Source organism: Colletotrichum truncatum (assembly GCF_014235925.2).
Source record: "Colletotrichum truncatum strain CMES1059 chromosome Unknown Contig_0002, whole genome shotgun sequence".
Classification (NCBI taxonomy): Eukaryota; Fungi; Ascomycota; class Sordariomycetes; order Glomerellales; family Glomerellaceae; genus Colletotrichum; species Colletotrichum truncatum.
In genome coordinates, this window is record NW_027222399.1 from 749,119 (window position 1) to 768,757 (window position 19,639).

The 19,639-nt window shown below is 52.6% G+C and overlaps 3 protein-coding genes across 3 annotated transcripts; 1 reads left to right on the top strand and 2 right to left on the bottom strand.

Moving 5' to 3' along the window:
• Positions 1–127: 127 nt before the first annotated feature.
• On the bottom strand, positions 128–3,283 carry CTRU02_203171 (TBC domain-containing protein; the record flags this gene model as incomplete). Its single annotated transcript, XM_036727254.1, has 1 exon — positions 128–3,283. One exon carries the CDS (start codon positions 3,281–3,283, stop codon positions 128–130), a length of 3,156 nt encoding a protein of 1,051 aa, XP_036581048.1.
• Positions 3,284–6,275: 2,992 nt separating this feature from the next.
• On the bottom strand, positions 6,276–11,975 carry CTRU02_203172 (conserved leucine-rich repeat protein; the record flags this gene model as incomplete). The annotated part of the gene is made up of 1 exon (XM_036727255.1): positions 6,276–11,975. One exon carries the CDS (start codon positions 11,973–11,975, stop codon positions 6,276–6,278), a length of 5,700 nt encoding a protein of 1,899 aa, XP_036581049.1.
• An 858-nt stretch (positions 11,976–12,833) lies between these two features.
• CTRU02_203173 (protamine p1) lies at positions 12,834–15,800 on the top strand (the record flags this gene model as incomplete). The annotated part of the gene is made up of 1 exon (XM_036727256.1): positions 12,834–15,800. One exon carries the CDS (start codon positions 12,834–12,836, stop codon positions 15,798–15,800), a length of 2,967 nt encoding a protein of 988 aa, XP_036581050.1.
• Positions 15,801–19,639: the final 3,839 nt, after the last annotated feature.

Genomic DNA, 19,639 nt, shown 5'->3' on the forward strand with positions numbered 1-19,639 from the left:
TTCTTTTTAAAAAACCGGCCGCGAACTGCTTTTTCTCTTTTTTTTTTAAAAAACAAAAAGCTTACTCTTCTCACTGCCCATCTTCTTCGACCGGCGTCGCTTCCTCGACGCTCACTTCCGGAACCGCTTAGCCGTCTCCCTTGATACTTTCGCTGCTGCCGTTGCCATTGCCGTTGCCATTGGCCTTGCTCGCCTTCTTGGCCTCGTTAATCTCTTCTCTCTGCTTCGCAATGTCCTTCTCCGTCTGGATGGCCTTCTCCCGGCGCGACTCCACATCCTCGCGCTTGACCAGCCTTCTGAGCGCGTCCGACGCCTTGATCATGTTATCGATACTGATGGCGTGGTTGGTCATCTGCCGGTTGATGTAGGTGTAAACGCTCGCCGGTGTGTCGCACTGCAAAAGCTGAGACTCGTTGAGCTTCAGCAGCGCCAGAGCCACTTGGAACAGGAATGTGCTTCCGTCGTTCATGCAAAGCACCACATCCCAGACGCGGAATAGAGCCTCGGCGCAGAGGCAGTCGGTGAACACGCTGAGGAACCACTGGAACGTCAACGCCTCGAGCTCGATACTGAGGTCGTCCAGGTGCTGTGAGAGCTTCGGGAGCACATCCGCCACGTATTCCCGCAAGACATGCTGGTCTGCGCGAGAGGATAGTAGACTGTGGTCGTAGTAGCCCGCCGGCAGGATGTTTTCAATGATGCTGGCCAGAATCCAAAAGGCGTCCTCCGCTGATGGCATAATCAGCAGCAGGTTCGCCGCAATGAGATTCATGCCCTGGCAGTAGCCGACTTCCGGATTGCGGCGGGCATATGCCAGGAGAACCTCGTTCAGCTTCGCCACGCCTGGTCCCTTGCGGAAGAAAATGTTGTCGGTCAAAGTGCGGTTGATGTCCATCTGGATCTGGGACACCACAACCGGGTCGTCATCCTTGTCGGAGCGAGCGATGATGTCTTGATAATATCCTGGGATGCGGAGTGCTGTGGCGCCGGAGCATTCTGACCACACCTTTGCGCGCAGGTTGACTGGGATGCCGCCGAGGACGAGATTTTTGAGTTCTGTCCGCTTGGCGCGGCCGACTTTGCCCTTGATTCCGAGGCCGGTAATACCGATCAGTTCGCCATCGGCCAGCGCTGCCTCGGGCAGGTTCATGGCAGGCCGCTCAAACCGGGCTTCGGCAGCGGCGGCGGCGGCGGCGGCAGCAGCTTCACCGTCTCGTCTCCTCTCGGCTCTGACCTTGCGCAGAAACTCATTCCAGCGCGCCGCCTTCTCTCTCTGAAGCGAGTCGTGCAGCTCACCCATGTGCTGAAGGAGTAGCTTCACCGGCTCTGTGTCATCTCGAACAACCGTCCCCGAAGCCGCATCGGTCTCCACAGGGGGCGTTGTCTCGCTGTCGATAACCGAAGTCGTGGTGCTTGCAATAGGCACGAATCCTCGCTCATCGGCTGCGATAAGACCAGGAGACTTCATGCCGAGCTCGCCTCCCTCGAGCACTTCCAGAGACGGAGCACTGAGTGCGGGTGTGTGAGAAAGAAGCTCCGTCGGGAATGTCGCCAGCTTGAGATAATCTTGCCATTTCTTAGGCTTCCCTTCGCCCGTACGTTCTTCTGTAGAAGAAGGGCTGTCTGGTCGCTCTTCACTACCTGCGGGACTCGGCACCTCCTCCTCTTCAATCATCGGCGGAGACAAGTCGGAGCGTCCATTCGACAGCATCTCGGTCCGTCCCCCTTGTTTAATATGACGGGCAATTTGCGTTGCTTCACGCTGTCTCTTTTTCCTTCGCTGGTCGTATATAAAGCCAAAACGGTCGGTAAGATATTCGCTACCGACATAATTGTTATAAATGTGTGTTAATGTTGGTGGTTGGGTCTCGGGTGGGAGAATGGCGTCCATCTCGACTGGACCGTAACTCTCCTGCCGGTTTGACGCAGCAGTCGGCGGGCTGTTCATCATCGTGTCCCACCTCTCCTGGGGCTGCGTTCGGGCGGCGTTTGTGCTCGGAGGGGCATTATTGGTTGGGCCCGTTCGACGCATCGCCATGAGCGCCTTGGGGCCGCCCTGTGTCGAGACAGCCCGGCTCGATTGTGAGGTTTTGGCGCTAGAGGCAGAGGACGCTCGCGCGGTTGATGGCGGCTGGGTGGCACTATTCGACCTTCCGCGGTTGGGACCTCCCTCGCGCGTGTTGAGAGCACCTCCAGCTACCAGTCTCATGAGACTTGCAGCAACCGAGGTTGATGCTTTGCGAGAGCCAGGCGGGCCGGACTGGATGCTAGATGCGCGGCTCGGGGTTCTCGGCGGGGCACTATCCGACGTAACGCTATCCGGGGGCGGGCTGAAGAGGTCATCCTGCAGTCCCGGCCGTCTGTCGCCGTATGACTGAGTCCTGACAACAGTGCCCGGCTTCGTGTCATCGCCGTTGACGCTGTTGGGACCGCTATTCTTTCTGCTCGTCCCGCCCCAGAGATAATCCTTCCAGCCTCTAGTCGTCCCCCTACCGTCAGGGTTAGTCGGGGTGGAGAGGTTGTTGGCGCGGATTGTCGCATCGCTGACATCGGTCTGTCCAAAGACGTTGTAAATGACGGTATCTTGCATTGCGTCGCTCATGAGCTCAGAGAGGCCGCTCTCGTTCCGACGGTTGCCGGGGCGGGAGGTCTTGACCTCACTCTCGATAGCGCGCAATCTCGTCTCGAGCTCCAAATTGGAGAGCCCGCATTCCAGAATGATCTTGCGAAGGGCCCTCTCCCTTTCATCGGCTTTCCTCCTCAGCTGGGCGATCTGGGCATCGCGCTGGGCTAGGTCGGTGGCAACCTGCCTCACAAGGGCGACAGCGCCATGCCTCGCAATCAGGCGCCCGATGTGACCGTCGTCTGCGTGGTGCAGGGCACCGGGTATCTTGTGGGTGGACAACGGCGAATCCTCAAACAGGGCATCACGTGCGGCCTGTTCAGCGGCGGAGGTGGTGCCGGTGAGGTTGCCGAGCAGGGAAAAGGCACTGGATCTGGTGTCGGATATCTTCCGGACAGTCGCCGGCGGCTCGATTTCTGGTTCCGGGGTCGCAGGATCGGGTGGGAAGGAGTGCTCTCCCCTTGGCGAGTCGGGAGAAAAGGAGGGGAAGCTCGTCAGTGACTTGTTGTCGGAGGCAGCAATAGAGCTGGCGGAGCTCGAGGGTTGGGAGTTCAGCTTGGATCGTTTGCCTCGTACGGTAGAAGAGCGAGCGCTCTTTAGAGAGGTTGCGCTCTGCTGCGAGATGGAACGCTCAAGGGTGAGAGAAGGCTCGGAGTCCATCGTTGGCGGGCGATGACACCAAACGTCATGGTTTCCAGCAAGCACAGCAGTGTGTCGGTTGTTAGCTGTACTGCGCAGCCGACGCGAGACGCAGGTGAGGATCAGGGACTGTCACGAGGCTCGACTTGAGGGTTATGCCATGCGGTAGGGCAAAAAGGCTGTAAAAAGATGCAGTGTTTGGGTAAAGTCTTTGGTAGAAAGAAGGGGAAAAGGCGAGGAATGTGACTGAAGTTGAGGTTAGAAATGATGGTCACAGCCAGAAACGGATGGATTGCGCACAAAATGGCAGGTGGGCGGGACGTACATGGACTAACTACAGCACGATGACGGTTTATGCAGTCAGGTTGTCGGTACGTCTCTGGGCGACAGGGGGGAGGGGGGTGTGAGTCTTGGTCGGACGGTCCAGATGCGTGCCCGATATGGTGAGGGGGAGAAGGAGAGCCTTTCTGGAGTACGTAGTACTGCTAATAGATTCTCTGGGGTGCCGTGTGGCCCATGTTTGTTGCTTGTATATTATGTAGTGTGTGTTGTGCTGTGCAGAGCGCGTTGTGCTGGCAGTCCAGGAGCACACTACCTTCTATAGTATGTGCATAACTACCTTAGGTAGTAAGGTGGCATTCCATATAATACAGCTAAGGCTGTTGTAGTGCAAGGTACCTACAGGTACGGACACGCTAGGTGACGGAGATGGGGTACAGTTAGCTGGTAGCTTCCATTGAGATTCCATCGGCGCTCAGGTAGGTGTACTACTACCTATTTAGACAGAAATTGCCAGCAATCTTGTGGCTTGCAATCGTCACGAGGTACGTACCCAAGCCCGCCGCTACGGCCCTACCTGTCCACCTGTCTACACTGGGCGGGCTACTTGACTACCCAGTACTTTGTGGTACGTACTCGTAGGTAGACGTGGTGCCCACACTGCAAAGAGCAGCAGGCCTCTGTTACCCAGGTGCCTCAGCTGCAGCCCACTGCAACCCACCCACTGCCCCTGGCACCCGGTCCAGCCCATGTTGACGATGATGATGAAGATGGATTCCACAAGGGGACCCTCTCGCTCATCAATGCTCTACATGCTAAGCATAAACAAAAGTCGCATCCGCGCCATGGAGAGGCGACAGGCTGTGTGCATAGAGGTTCCGGAGAATAGGTAAGGTACGTCCATGTGGCTAATGAGGCACGCCGATGGCTGAGCTGGATGCATTGCCCTCTAGTTCCTTGTCATCTGGGCTATTAAGCCCGTTCACCACCATCCATCTAGCCATCACTACTGTGTGTGTACACGTCAAGGAAAAATAAATAAATAAAAAATTGAGGGTCCGCGGGTGCCACATCAGCAGTTGGAAAAAGCTTCGGCTGGACTACCCTACACATAGTAGTACGGATATACCAACCATTGATGTGCTATGCGGTAGGACACGGAACTTGCACAAGGGACATGCCTTTTTCCAATGCGGCATGTAAACCTTGAGGATGCATATCAAGGGCTCTGGAAATAACGTGCCAACCCGACCACACCCCTCGTTTTCCCTATCACTCTCTACACTTACTGCCTGCGTTCTCTCTCTCTCTCGCTTTCCAAGGCGCCATATTAGTTAGCCCTGCCATACTTGGTCTTCCAGGGATCTCCCTGACTTCACTCAAACCCCCTGTTCCCCATCTCCATCCCACCACGGCCGCAAAAGCCCTAGAAGACGTGTCGAATTCGCCTTCATTTGCCCATCACTGGTGTGAATGTGTGTGTGTTGTCGCTCCTCCTAATAACATAGCTTTTCTATTAAAGCCCTACCCAGAAGCATCGCTTATGCCTCTCTCGTTTCTTCCCTACCTTGGCTGCCTCCGTGACACAAGCAGTGCCCCTCCTCCTGGACCCGCTGAACCGTGAATGATCAAAACACTAAAGTCGCCTCTCTCTCTCTCTCTCGCCTTCATCCCAACTCTATCATGCTGCCCACGAGACCTTGTCAACGGGGTGGGCAGAAATTAAAATGTCAAAAAATTAAAAACAGCTCTCTTTCCAAAATTACAAGATTAGATGGACATGTCAGGCGCCAGGCACGCACAATCTTGGCCAGATTGGGCTCCGAGCCTAGTCCGGGATCCTCATCTCGGCGTCCTCACACTCTAATATTACTTCAGGGGGGGTTGCCTTTTATTTTAAGCAGAGAAAACCGCCCGCCGTCGCTTTTTTCCCGGTTGACCGGTGTGATCTACGTAGTATGGCGTGTGTGTATGTGTGTGAGTGTTTTTGGATGATGCTGATCAAATCCGGCTGGGTGATAATTTCCCTTGAAACTAAAAGAATTTTTCAAAGGGGGGAAAGGAATATGTGCGATTCAGGACACAATACACAACAGCATCGTATGTGACGCCCGGACCAGCGACATCAAATCCCCCCCCCCTTCCCTTCTCTTCTCACCCCCTTCTCGTATCCTAGTCGGGTCCTAGAAGAGGGTGACACAGCACGAGCCCCGGATCAATGGCGACTGGGGGGGTTCTAGATCGTCCCCGGGGCCGCCAGTTCGGCAATGCACGGCCGGCTACCTCGGTGCGGAGTGGGTCTTGTCTACCACCATACACTATCGCAAGTCTACCGGAGCCAACTATCCTTTGGTGCTCATCGCCGATCTTCAACGCGGCGAAGCAAGGAACACTTTAATCTGAACAGCAGCGCCCACAATCACCCACCATGACGCATCGCCTCAAATTCAATCTCGGTTTTTCTTTTCTTCTTCAATGCATGTGCAGATGCAAGCTTCTGTATTCTCTGGAACTCTTCCTGAATCAATGCTTTCTACTGTCCGTACTCGTACAATACTTCCGTGTCGTCATTAAGCCCTGCTCCCTTTTGCAATAATTATCCCAGACGCCATCCCTGTTGCCATGGAAATTACAAGTATAAACAAAAACACCCCCCTTTGGCTGGGCTGAGGGAAAAAAAAAACGCCGAATTTTCTTGCCGTCATCATGTTATTTTTGTACAAGTCCTGTACCCTCAAGCGAAGCTGTCCTCCGCGTTCCAACGACTGCTAGCCGGGCTCTGGACAGCCGGAGACGTCGCTGGAGCCGCGTCTGGGGCCGTAATTTTGATGATGGGCGAAGCTCTCACCGAAGCCTTGGCCGCTGACCTAGCTGAAGATTTGGCAGGACTCTTGGCCGGAGTCTTCGTTGGAGATTTAGGTAAACTCCTAGACGGTGTCTTCCCTGGAGACTTTGCTGGGGCCGAAGATGGAACGCTGGCGTTGTCGCTGGCATTAGGCAGAAGACCTTCCTCCACCAACGTCTGAAATGCCGGGTCGCGAGCAAGCATGAGCTGCCGCTTGACGGGCAGCCCGTCGAGAAGTTTCAATTTCTTGCAGCAACCCACGAAAATAACCTGGTACAGCCGCCGCCGGAGACGTGTTGCCTCGTCTAGTCGTTTGGCAAATAAGTCGTCCCTCTGAGGATCGGCCTCCGGGAGAGTGAAAGGATCAGGGGAACCGTCCTGATCCGCTGAAATCATAACCTGCACTGGCGGATAGAAGCCCTGAGTGATTGGATTGTCCCGCAAATCCAATTGCGTCAGGTGCGGGAAGTCGGTCAGGAGTTCTGTAACTGTCGTCGAATCCGCCAAACGGTTACCGGCTACAAGAAGCTTCTTGAGCCGTGGAATGAATCGAATAGGTGAAAGGTCTGCGATGGCGTTGAAGTTGAGGTTCAGCGATCGCAGGTTTGGCATCAATTGCCCGAGTCCCTCTGACAGACGGTGAAGCCCACAGTTGGCTAACTCGAGGAGTTGCAGATTAAGGAAGTCCACCTTGGGTTCGAAGGCCCCAATGTAGTTTCCAGAAAGGAACAGCTTCCGAATCTCGTATGCCGAAGAAAGGAAGGAGAGGTCCAAGTGGTCCTCGCCACGTTGTTCTCTCAGAGACAGGCTGTCGAGATGGCGAGCCTTGGTGAAACCGGTGATATTGGTAATGCGGTTTCTGTCGGCGTGGAGCAGACGCACAGCCGGCAGACGGCTGATATCAAGTTCCACAATATCATTGTCGCTCAGATCCAGGTACCGCAGACCGTCAAGGCCCTGAGCATCTTCGGCAGTGAATGTCTCGAGATTGTTGCGCTGGAGTCGAAGAACCTCAAGAGATGAGAGCTGCCCAACGTTCAAGATTTCTTCGATTTTGTTGCCGGCAAGATCCAGCTCGGTAAGTCGATGCAGCTTCGTACCGTCGAAGTCGGCCACCTCGATGAGGTTATTGCGCGCTCGCAGAGTAAGCAGTCCATCGTGCATGTTCAAGCCGTCAAGAGACGTCAGCTTGTTGTTATCGGCCTTCAAGCTTCGAAGGTGAACGAGGTTCTTCAGTGCCGACAAGCTTGTGATATCATTGTTGGAGATGTCAACGTATTGCAGGTTGGTAAGGCGTTCCCACGACGTCAACTCATTCAGCATGTTGTGAGTGATCTTGAGCTGCCTGACCGAAGTAGGCACTCCGTCAAGGTGTCCAAGGGAGTTGTTAGATGCATCGAGGCTCGTCAAGCGACCACAGAACTCGTCCAACATGTGGAGGCTTGACAGCCGCTTTTCACTTATGTCGAGTTGCGTAAAGTCCTCCCAGTAAGGCTCAAAAGGCTCGATTTCGGTCAGGCGGTCGACAAGATCGCGAACTGTCATGGACATGACCTTCTTGGAGCCATCGCCAGTAATAAGTCGCTGGTCGTCTACCATGTAACTGACCTCAAAACCAAAGGACTTTTCGTGGTTGTTAAGCGTAAAATCCGACATTGGGCTGAGGGACAGGTTGCCGACGTGGTGGCTGATGAAGGCACCCGCATCTGGAAAGAGGCCGCCCATTCTGGTCTTGCCAGGCGTCTTGATGATGAAACTGACACTCTTTTCCTGGTTGTCGTGGGAGACATGGCTTAGAGCGCTGTTCTCGCCAATGATGCTGACTTGCAGCTCCTCAGCGTTGTCAACCACACCATCTTCGTCCCGCTCATCGATACGGGACACAGGGCGAGGCACGAAAGACTGGCCACGAAGGGAGAATTGTCTAGAAGGCCCGCGTGCGGGTGCCGTTCGTGGGCGTTGCTGCAGGAGATTCCGTCGTGCCGCTTTGGTCAGGCTTTGGTATTTGCTACGCTTTGATTCCTCGAGAATGAAATGAGAATCAATGATGCTGCCCTCGTCATCTTCAAGGCTGTCGATATCTTCTGCGGCAACATCTTGAATGATGGAGGCGATTGGCGAGGAGAAGGAAATCGTCATCCGCCTGCGGGACGGCGAGGAATCCGTAACGCGGTCTTCATCCAGCTGAATCTCATGCTCGATATCCCCATCTGATGCCCTTCTCCCAAGCTTTGTAAATTCTTTCCTAGCTTGCTTTGCTATGTCCTTTGGCAGGGCTGCGTCAGGTGACAGAGTTACAAAGCCCTTGCCTGATACACTTCTCGGCGTACCTATGGATCCTGATGGCGATCGTGTCCAATCCTCTTCCTTTGCCTCAGCCTCCTTTTGAGCCGTCATGAGTCGTAAGTTTTGCATTTCTTTGGTCATGTCCACTGAAAGATCGGGGATGCTAGCGAAAGGATCATCTTCACTGTCTTCGGACGGAAGAATATGGGAGTGGGTGTGATGAGAACTTCTAGGCCTTATGCTCCCGCCCCTGCGCTTGATCCAAATATTTTGCTGGCGGTCCAGATACATACTGCCCACTTGATCAGGAATCAGATGAGACACGCTCTGAGGAGCGATTGTTTTCCTTGACTCAGAGTTGTGGGAAGATCCCGTGTGGATGGTGCGGTTGGTAGATGCACCAGATGAATGGGTGGGAAACTCATCCGCGTCAAGCGAATCGCCCCGCTGCTTGTTGGGGTTCGCGCTGATGCGAATATTGGGAGGATCGCTAATGGTCTCATCACCACCCAGATACTGGAGCTCTTCGGTGTTGGCCCGGTTACGGCTCCTCTCCTCAAGCTGCCGCTCGACTTCTTGAGCTGCGCGGATCGCGTCTTGTGCCTGGTCCATAGATCTGAGCGACGACGAAATGACGTCCCCCATATCGCTGAGTTCTTGGTATTTCTTCAGGTAGTCGAGAATTTCCGGGTTCTCTTGTCGCTGTGGCGCCCTCTGCACCGGCTTGCCTTCACGACTCGGTGGCCGTGAGAGTCGTTCTCTTGTCGACTCCTCATACGAGTCTTCGTCAAAAACTGGGCTTGGCTCACCGAACTCTTCATCAGATTCCTCCACGCTCGTGAGACCACTGGGGGCCTTGACTCCATTGCGAATCATGGCCATGATCTTACCAGCTTCGTCCAAGAAGTCCTGAGTTCTGATAGATGGCTTCCGATCCGTGTCGATGGTTGCACTACGTTCATTGCCGCTCCCAGTGAGATGAGAAGCACGGGTGGCAGACCGTCGCTGCGCCTGATCTTCGAGCACATAGTCGTCATACGAGTAGTCGTGTTGCTGTAGGGACGACCTTGAGCTCGGCGTCGGCGTGCGCGGTCGAAGGATGTGGCGCGATGCCAGGACGCTGGGATGGGCTTTCTGCTGCAAGCTACCTGGGCGGGCATCCTTGCGCTTTTTCCCCATCATGCTCTGCATCAAGTTGTGAGATTCTTGAACAGGTTCCAAAGCGTTGTAACGTTCCTCTCGTCCGTATGCAATATCGGACTTGTGCAGTGTTCTCCTTCGCTTCGGAGTTGGGTCTTTTGACGGTGATGTTCGCGGCCTCTTCCCTTCGGAGCCGGTATCACGTCTCTGAGGAGTGCCAAGCAAAAGAGAGTCGTCGATTGGGAAATGCACATTGGCCCTCTGCACACTCCCGTCACTGGCCGATGAGAAGGTTCTCGTGTGTTTTGAAGACGATGCTGTTGTGGTAGCCGATTTCGCTCGCTTCCTGGGAACAAACATTGATGCTTCTTCGTCTTGACTTGGTGAACCAGCCAAATTTGTAAATCGTAAAACGGATTCTTCAAAACCAGAAACTCCCTCAAATTCACCTTCGCCGTCATAAAAAAGTGATTCCTCCTCGGCGCGCCGAATGGGAATTTCCTGGTTGAACTGATAGCCCTCCAAATCTCCTTCGCCAAACTGGCTCACAGATCGTGAGCTCGTGGCAGTCTGCTGTGTTGGGACTGAGAGATAGCCCACAGGAGCAGTATGGGGCCGTTGTTTTTCTGTCAGGCGGGAAACATCGCCAGATAGTGCACCGCTCAATGACTGACGGGACGAGCCAGACATCTGATCCTCAAACTGGCTAATACGGCGAAGAAGAGTCTGGTTCGTAAATGTATCGTACGGACCAAATAGCTTCAACGGGCTCGATGTGCTGTTGGTTTTTGTTGCATCTCGCTTCTCTGGGCTGGGATGAGGTACTCGAGGCGCGGGAGGACTCCGTGATCCGTATCGCATCGATCCGTAGCCTGGTGAGTAAGCTCTAACGCTGGGAAATTGCTTGGGAGTGCTAGCCTGCAGAGACTCTTCGGGAAGCATTTCAGAGGTATCAACACCCATGCCAGGGCTCAGGCCTCGGTGCCTAAAGGAGCCATCGCCAGATCTGCCACCACGCTGCAGGTTAAGGAAGCCTCCCTGGCGTGCGTAATCATCGGTCGTATCGATTTTGTTGTTTTCAGCCTCGTCTATCGTAGCGTCAGCATCGAATTGAAGCTCTCCTTGGGAATTAAGAAGCATCTGGTCAATGCGAAGCTTTTCGAGGCGATTACGTAGTTGATCGAGGGGAAGTTCCGCAGGAGCGAAACCTTCTTCTTCGGCCTTAGAGCGCATGAGGGTAAGGACGATGGGGCTAAAATCCTCATTCCGAATAACACTGTGCCCACTAGTCTTGCGCGATGCATCGTTCGGGGGCGCGAGACCAGAAAATGATGTTTCTGCCGTAGGGAAACTTTCCTTCACACTCGGCTCCTGGGGGTTACTGTCACGATGTATGCTATAGTCGCTAAGTTTGCTCTGATCGGCGGATTCCTCTGTTGTTTTGTAGGTAACTTTAGGTGGTCGGATCCTGGGGCTCGGGCTCGGGCTTGGGTCCATCTGGCTTCTTCCGTCAGAATCGTCCTCGTCGTCGACTGCGTCCACATCTGCACGGCGGAAGAACGGAGGACTGGAAGGGAATGTCGTGTCATGCCGCGGGCTCTCCTCCGCCAGGCTGGTATCCATGGGTGTAGGGGGCTTGAACATGTTTTCAAGGCCTGCGGCAGCAGAGCAAAAAAGATCTCTTTGTTCGCCGTATGCGACATCTCCATACACCAGCCTCCGCTTCCATTCTGGGGTGTTACCGGTTCCTCTCAATGGCGAGGACCTCAACGATCTTTGTTCCACTGTGTTGTGGATGACGGAGCCGTTCGTCGATGCTGAAAATGCGCGGCTGGGTTGCCTCGAAGGCTCGGTAGCATTAAATTCTCTGGATACTTTGATGGAGGGCCTTCGCTGGGAGGAGAGTGGAATGTTGACATCGTTCGTGCTTCTTTCGCTCAGTACTCCGACGCTTTTTTCGCTGGCTCCGGCACTCGACGGTCGTATCCTACTGACAGGGAGTGGTATGCGACTCCCGGCTCCCTTGCCGTTGGGGGTCTTGTTATGTTCGCTCGGTTTTAAAGGTGGAAGCTGGGCAGACGGGGAAGCCTCAGACCCAGCTTGGGAGGGCCAATCCTCCGAAAGAGAATCAAGCCAAGCAGGAGCCATGGTCCTCTGGCTCATGCGATCGGGGGGAAAGGGGCGTTGGCGGTTATAAACAGTCCATCGGTGGGCTAGATCGTCGTAGATGGCGTCGCGATTTGCGGGGTCTGTTGATGCGGCGATTGCTATTTGTTATTTTTTTTTCTCTTTCTGCGGGCAATTGCAATACAGGCGTCGCCAAAGTGAAAATGCACGTCGAAAAAATGCAGAATGACAAGCTGAACAGAATGGCAGAAAGATAGGTGGCAAAAGCGCACTTGCTGCCTCCGCTTTGTGTGGTGAAGTACTGTCGTGATGTGGTAGTAAAAGGTATTGTTCGTGGGGAACGCGGTACGAGCGATCGCGTTTCGTTTGGGGCGGCGTTATGTCAATCCCAACCGTTGTTTCCCAGAATAAACATTGGATAGTTAGCGTGCCTAGTACCACAATGTTATGCTACATGGCATGTGCGCGCTGGTTGCTGTGTCAACACCTGCCACGCCAAATTCCCCGATCATCCGATGGCGCTATTGCTGTATCGGGCTGTGGGGGGCACCCTCCTTTAAGTGAATAAATTATGTAATCCACCTTTTAGACTTTTGTCATACATCATAACCAGGATTATGAAAGAAACAAAAAACCACTTAAACGCGGCATCACGTGCAGGCGCGCTTCAGCGCGTCGCTGGGTGAACGTGCAGGCCCGCTCGACCCATCTCCTCTTTGTCCGCTTTTGGGGCCAATGTTTGTTAGTGCACTGCTGGAAACCTCACTTTTCAACGACCGACCGTCTACGATCCGAGACCGCCTGGCACCGATGCCACGGAATATCGTACTCAACCGCTAACCTTTTGCTTCAGCCTCTATCAAAACCAATGAATAACACGTACATTGCTCGACGATGACACTCGCCAAAGGTTGGCGAAACCAGCCTATGGCCAACATGCCACCATACAACTCAACTTACGACGACACTGAAGTCCTCTACGCGGGCTCTGACGATGAGCACTACGATAATCCGGGCGAAAGAATTCGCCGAATCGAAAATGCTGCACAGAGATTTTTAGATGGGCACATTCCAGTGCTTCTGACGTCGGTACTTAAGGGACCGTTTGAAGGGCCTCAGGCAAACGGCTGGGTCAATCCATGGCGCTCCAAGAGGCATACGATTTCGACCGGCCTAGCTGCAGCAGGAGCAACTATTAATTCTGCTATTGCTCCCACTGAGGTTTCGGAAGCCGACAGTACAACATCTTGCCATTTGCCAAGTCCACGAAGTTTGGACCAAGTAGGTGTCACACCGCACCCTCACATGAATGACGAGGATGTGGAAAGGGTTCAAGCATGGAGAAGCGCAACAGAATCAGCAAGCCAACTGGATGACGAGCCTACCTGGTCACTGAGCACCGATTTGTCGCAGCCACGATCTCAATCCTACAAGAAGCGCTCCGCGGCAGATTCGGGTTGGCTAAAACGGCAGGATAACAAGCGCCGTAAGGCCGAAGCCTTGGACGACGTCGAAGGAGCGTCCATGTTGGTGCAGCCTAATACGCAAGCTCCCCGCCGCCGACAGTCTTCTTCGCAGGCTGGGCAAGAATCGCGGGAGAGGACGGTGGATGACAGTATGCAAAGCCTCCCTAGTACCACGAACTGCCAACGCTCTTCTCGAAGAGTCTCCCAGAGAGCTTCCGATTGTTCGTTACAGCATCAGCCGCCTCATACTCCCAGTAAAGCTACCGTTCCTCCTGAGGACGGAGCCATTGCTGCAGTGCTAAGCACACCAATACAAACACCTCAATCTGTTCGGAAATTGAGGGCCACACCGAAAACGAATGCGCACAACGAGACAAGCTTATTACAGGATGATGTCGACACTAGTTCGGAAGAAGCTCAGGACAGTTCAGATATCAAAGTGGAGTTTGAAACCCAGGAAGATGATAGCTTTCTGTTTCGCGCAAGGCCCAAGAGCCGTGGTCTTGAAGCTGCTGCCGCCGCTCTTTACGAAGATGGACAGCGTTCTACTATCAGTAGCGACCCTTCTGAGACGGAGACAGAGTCCGAGGATGAGGCTTTTGACCTCGATGGGGATACCTTTATGGCCAACGACACCAAAGGTACTTCGCCAGAGTCTAATGCGGAAGACGAGGGCCAAGCAGAGGAAGCCTCGGACTACATTGCAAAACAAAGACTGGAGGGCAAGGGCTTGATGCTACAAATAGCAGCGGACCTTACCCATATTTCCAAACCCAACTCGCTAGCATCTGAGTTTGTAAATGTGGCGGACAGGCAAAAGATTTTGCAGGAGCAACATCGTCGGGGAGAAACTGGGGTCGAATCAGAAGAGACATCAGCCAGCCAAGAAATTACAATTGTCGCTCAGCCTCCATCACAGGAGGAACAAGATGAGAAGCAAACGCACTTTGCTTCCCCACCAACTGCTTTGCAGAATAAACAAACCGCCACCATCATTAGTGTGCGCCAACAAGATGAGCCGCCTAGTAGCGCAGCGCAGAGAGTCTCCCAGCAGAGCCCTTGGTCAAGGCCAGATCTCACCATAAACAGCCCCTGCCCGGCCGGACAAGCAATAGAGAGGCAAGATCAGAGTTTCAACACCGAGACACCTATAGTTCAGCGGGTTCGTAATACCGAGACTCCTGCTCACAAGAACGATTCTCGGTCAACACCAATTACGATATTGCAGTCGTCTAGTGCTACGAGTTCTTTCAACGACACTGTGAAGGCAAGGCATCATAAAATGGAACTGAACACGTTACTGAACAGCCCATTGGAAGGTTTGGTCCATATTTATGAAAGTCCTGCAGTACCGGCCTCTCAGCAAAGTCCATGGAAAACTGACACACCAATCCTGGCGCCAGAAGGACAATCACAAGTGAACCGTAAACCTCACGACGAAAGCTTTGTGGACCCCGACTGCCAGAGTCCCTGGACCATGAGTCCCGAAAAGATGCGCCAGGCTGCGCAAGCAGCTTTGAGAACCAAATTTTTCAATATCCAGAGGCCAGTTTCACCATCTCCGCTTGTTTCATCAACACCACAGCCAAGTCTCTCTACAGTACATGTGGTACCCGAGGTGACGCCAACGCCTGCTGTTCAAACCCCGATACCCTCCTCGTCGGAGCCAGTCTTTGAGATCAAACGCTTTGCAAACTTCATGTCACCCTCACCCGAGAAACGCAGGCGTAGGCCTTTGAAGGTTGGGCTCAGTGCAGGCCGCCTCCCCAGCACTCAAAATTTGCTAGCAGCCACCATCGACAACCCATGGGATGGCACGTCGAAGTCAGCTAGACGTGTGACATGGGATCCGGAGGTCAAGGGTGGCGAGGAACCTGACAGCAGCGACCCGGTCACACCTACAGTAGCCAGAACAGCCTCCCCCCCGCCAGAGGTTGCTGTCGCGGAGCTCCCGACCGGTGACGACGACCAATTCCAGAGGCACTACCAAGCCGTCTCACGCAGGACCAAGATCATTCACAGGCTTCTTCCCTCCGCCTCCCAACAAGTTCTCCAGAGTCCGGAGCCAATGGCCATGGCCGAGGCCTTTGTCAGTGCGGATTCCTTCAAAACCAAGGCACCAACGGCGCCAGAAGCGGTTACGGCTGTGGTCGACGCTCCCTTGGCGGTAAGCGTTGATTCTCAGGAAGCTGTGGATGATGTGGACGATATTCTCTGTAACCTAAACGAGTTCATTCAGATGGTCGATGTCGAAGCTGACATTGCACGGACCAAGGAGGAAGAGAGAAAAGTCCAAGAGAAGAAGGAACAGGAGAGAAACAAAGATGCAACGAGTGGCGGGCGCATTGGGGGTCTCTCCCTTGATGGATTCATGGATGCTGGGGTATGGGACTAATGAGGTCGAAGGGGGCAAGGAGATGAGGAACATCATTGATGTTGAAGTTTGGGGAGAAGACTAACGACATGACGAACATTATTCCACCACATTGTTTTATTTTCAGCGAGGTGTTCAGGGTCACGACGCATACCACGAGTGCGAGGCGTTTCATAAGCGAATCATGCCTACAGCTAGATGCTTGATAAACGCTTCTAGGAGACTTGGTGTCTCGAATGTATGGCTTAACAGTCGTGTAAATTTAAGAAGCGAGTATGCGTTTTAAAAAAATTTCATCTTGGCTAAGACCAATTGTCATATATATCGTGATGTGGTTTCCCAGAAATGATGATATTGTAGGCTTTGGCGTGTCATCTGAAGAGTATCAGACGTCCTCGGGGTGCCTTGCGAACTGTTTGATCTTTGTCACCGAGGAAATCATGTTGGCTAAATTGCTGTATCAACCTAACTTTGATAAGACCGTTCATTTACTTCACTATATTGATCAGTTTCAGGCTCAACTAAGATATGCCTCTTTTTTTTTTTTTTTTATATGTGGTCCTTATTGTTCTGTCTCCAATCAGTTGCAATTTGAATTAAATTCACTAGATGCGAGAGGCTGTTTTCTGGTTGATTTGACACGCCGGCTATCGTTCGGCATGAACATTTACTGATGATTGCAAAGAACAAAAAAAGAAAAACACAGATTACACATGGGCATTGCTACATGCACCGGAATTTCTGGCTTGCCTGAAAGATGGTAATGTTTGGTTATAGACTATCCATACTTGCGAATATTTACCGTTTCGTACTGAAGCAATAGACTTCTGAATATCTCAACCATGTCTCATGCTCACGATGAGGGACATCACGTATGAGCTTCAACCAGCAAATAGTCCGAGGCAGAGAAACACTAGGGTAAAAAGTTGCAGTATCAGGAGATGGATCAGCCATTCGAAGAAAGAGTTGGAATACTCTACTAATGAATTTGACACTCATGATTAGGTACAAATCAACAACATATCTAGAACTTCTGTAATTTTTCTTTATGCCATTTGCAAAGCGAAATACTCACTCCAGTAGTAGCATACTCCCAGGATGCCTTAGAAATACCCAACTAAGCCACATCTTTTTTTTCGTACGTCATTCAAATGTGAAGGCGGCGGATGATGGGACGGTTATCATCTCTATAAACAGAAGAAACAGTTACAGTTAATCACACAAAAAAACCCAGCAATACCGCAAGTAATGCCTCCGACAGAATTTCAGAGCCGGAAAGGCTGGACAATGACTCAAAACTACAGCCAGTGCGAACATCTCTCTCTCTCTCTCTCTCTTTCTCTCTCTCTCTCGGAACGACCGGACAGACCTAGAAAAGACTTCATTATCAGATCATCCCGGGCGAATGGGGGCTAGCAAATGCTCCACGTATACTGAAGATGCGTAGCCATGACAACATACGAGTCCAAATCTTATTCTCCGCAGGTGACGGCGTTCCCAGACGATCTTTGTTTGGGTTTTTTTTTTCAGGATGAAGGATATGCGGAAGTATAGGGATGACTAGCGAACACGTTGCTCGCGAGGCTTCAACAACTGAAGAGATTGAAACCTCCTTGGAACCCTGGATAGTCCAAGAGATGTACTGTTTTGGAGCAGCCTATATCCCCATGGACATTACTAAATTACTGCTGAGCTCGGATATCCAGGAAACTACTAATTAAGGAACGTGTTTAATGCTATAATCCAACGGGGTGACTGTTATACGTACGTTATCATACCGGTGCCTCCCAGACGAGTAAGTTGGCTCAAGGATAATTAGACATCAGGCGAGGTGATCACCAAGCCCAGGTTCAGTGAAAATTTATTCAATTCTAATGTGTAATGGTCCAGTAGCGTTTTCTTTCAGTCCCCCGAGCCACCAAGTCGAATCAGCCGGGAAACGAGATGAGCTACGTTGCGCCATGGTAGATTACCACCTGGTCATTCCTGAAAGGAGAAATACTCGGCCACCCTAGCAAAAGACCGAATGAGGTACTGACGGGAAGAGAGCCCTGGAAAAAGGAATACTGACCTCAGGCAAACTCCCTATTCCCTCTTCTGGACAAATCAATGGCCTGGGCCTTCTCAACAGATATACTTCGGAATCCGACAAACCGTCCACCAAGGACCATGCGTTTGATTGTATAGCAACAACCCATCATGCTTGTTCTTGGCACAACTGAAAACGTGGTGACCTGGGCGCAACCCGACTGGCGCGTCTCCTCAGCTTTGCGCTCGCACAGTTTTACACACGTGGCACGACAATGAACCCAGATGCCTGATTTTGGAGCCATAATTGCTTTTATCTCGATCGCCGTCCAGAGACTGAAGCGGGTGAGGTAACAGAATAACCTGGACCACCGGTAACTAATCTGATTAAAAGCGCAACGGGGAGTCGACGTAGAAGGCATGGACTCAGTGTCAAGGAAGTATTGTGTAAGATATCAGACATGGGCAAGAACATAACACAACTTGTTGAGTTTCCGTCACCGACCTAGCCCACTTTGAGTTCAGGGATATCAAGCCCGGTGAGCCGGTTCCTGGAACGAACATCCACAATAGTAAACAAGGCAGCGGTGTGGGCTCCAGCACAAGAACACATGGCGGATCCGAGGCTTCTCTTTGGATAGACAAACAAGGCCAATGCAGCCCTGCGTGGCCCCCGAGTCGAGTGATGGTTCGGTGTGGAACGGGCAAGGGGAAAAGGGGTAAGTTGAGTGTTCGGTTGCCGGCACATGTGGTCGTATAATTGGAATGGAGAGCTCAACGGCATGGCGATCTCATCACCGAGAGCATGGACTCGGCAAACATTCAATTAGCTGTTTTGCGGTGAGAACAAGGTGTGTCCCCGGGTTTCAGAACGATCGCCAGGGGCTTTTACTTCGGGGATCAGTGGCAGTGATGAAATGACTCCGCCACACAAACAGTCCGGGGAAGATGACACAGTTTCCGGCAGAGCCTCAGTACTGCGTATTGCTAGGATAGCTCGTTTCCGCGAATTGATACTCGTCTGATGTGATACATTCACTCGTACGAAGACATGGTATGAATGACGGACCGGGAGGCAGCCCAAGGGTCCAGCACATCAATGTGATAGCCTTGACTCACCCCTTGCCGAAAACTCAGAGCTACGATTAGACGAAAGAAGGAAAAATAGAAGAAGAAAAAAAAAGCAAACACAGAGACTTGAAATGATAAGGGACCCAAGACAGGAGATTGAGGCGGGGGCAGGCCTCAGTATCCCTCCTAAAGCTGGGTCCTATGCCGGGCAGGGGCAAGACTCCAGAAGCCCGCCGTATCGTACAGCATCGAGGGAGGTCTCGAGCCAAGTTCAGTAGATGACAGATCGAATTAGGGCACACTGTCGTTGATGTGTTTGTTGTATGCAGGCAGATCTTAATACCAGTCCACTTGCACGGAGCACGAAGATTCGCGCGGGTCCCAGCGAGCAAGCACGCTGCATGCCATGCACACGCATGCAAGGCAGTGTCAGTGCCCTCGGCAGAAATAGTGCAGAAAAAGCAAGAGCCATGAGGTGGCGCTGGAGTCGAGTAAGTTGTGCTTGTCTTGGGTAGATGATAAGATCGAGGAAGATGTCGTCGTGTGGGCGTTGCATATGGGTGTCGTCAGTTGGCTGGCCGTTCCGAGGCGGTCTGACGAGCACGTTGTTGGATGATTGGCGGGGGCGGACCCGTTGTGATTCTGAGTTGAACAAGGGGCCTGGCGCAAGCTTGTTAATCTTGGGGCTTGCAAGAAACGGACAGACGGGAAATGGAAGCTCTTGAGCCCTGCAAAGATTACCACTGGAATAGCCAAAATTT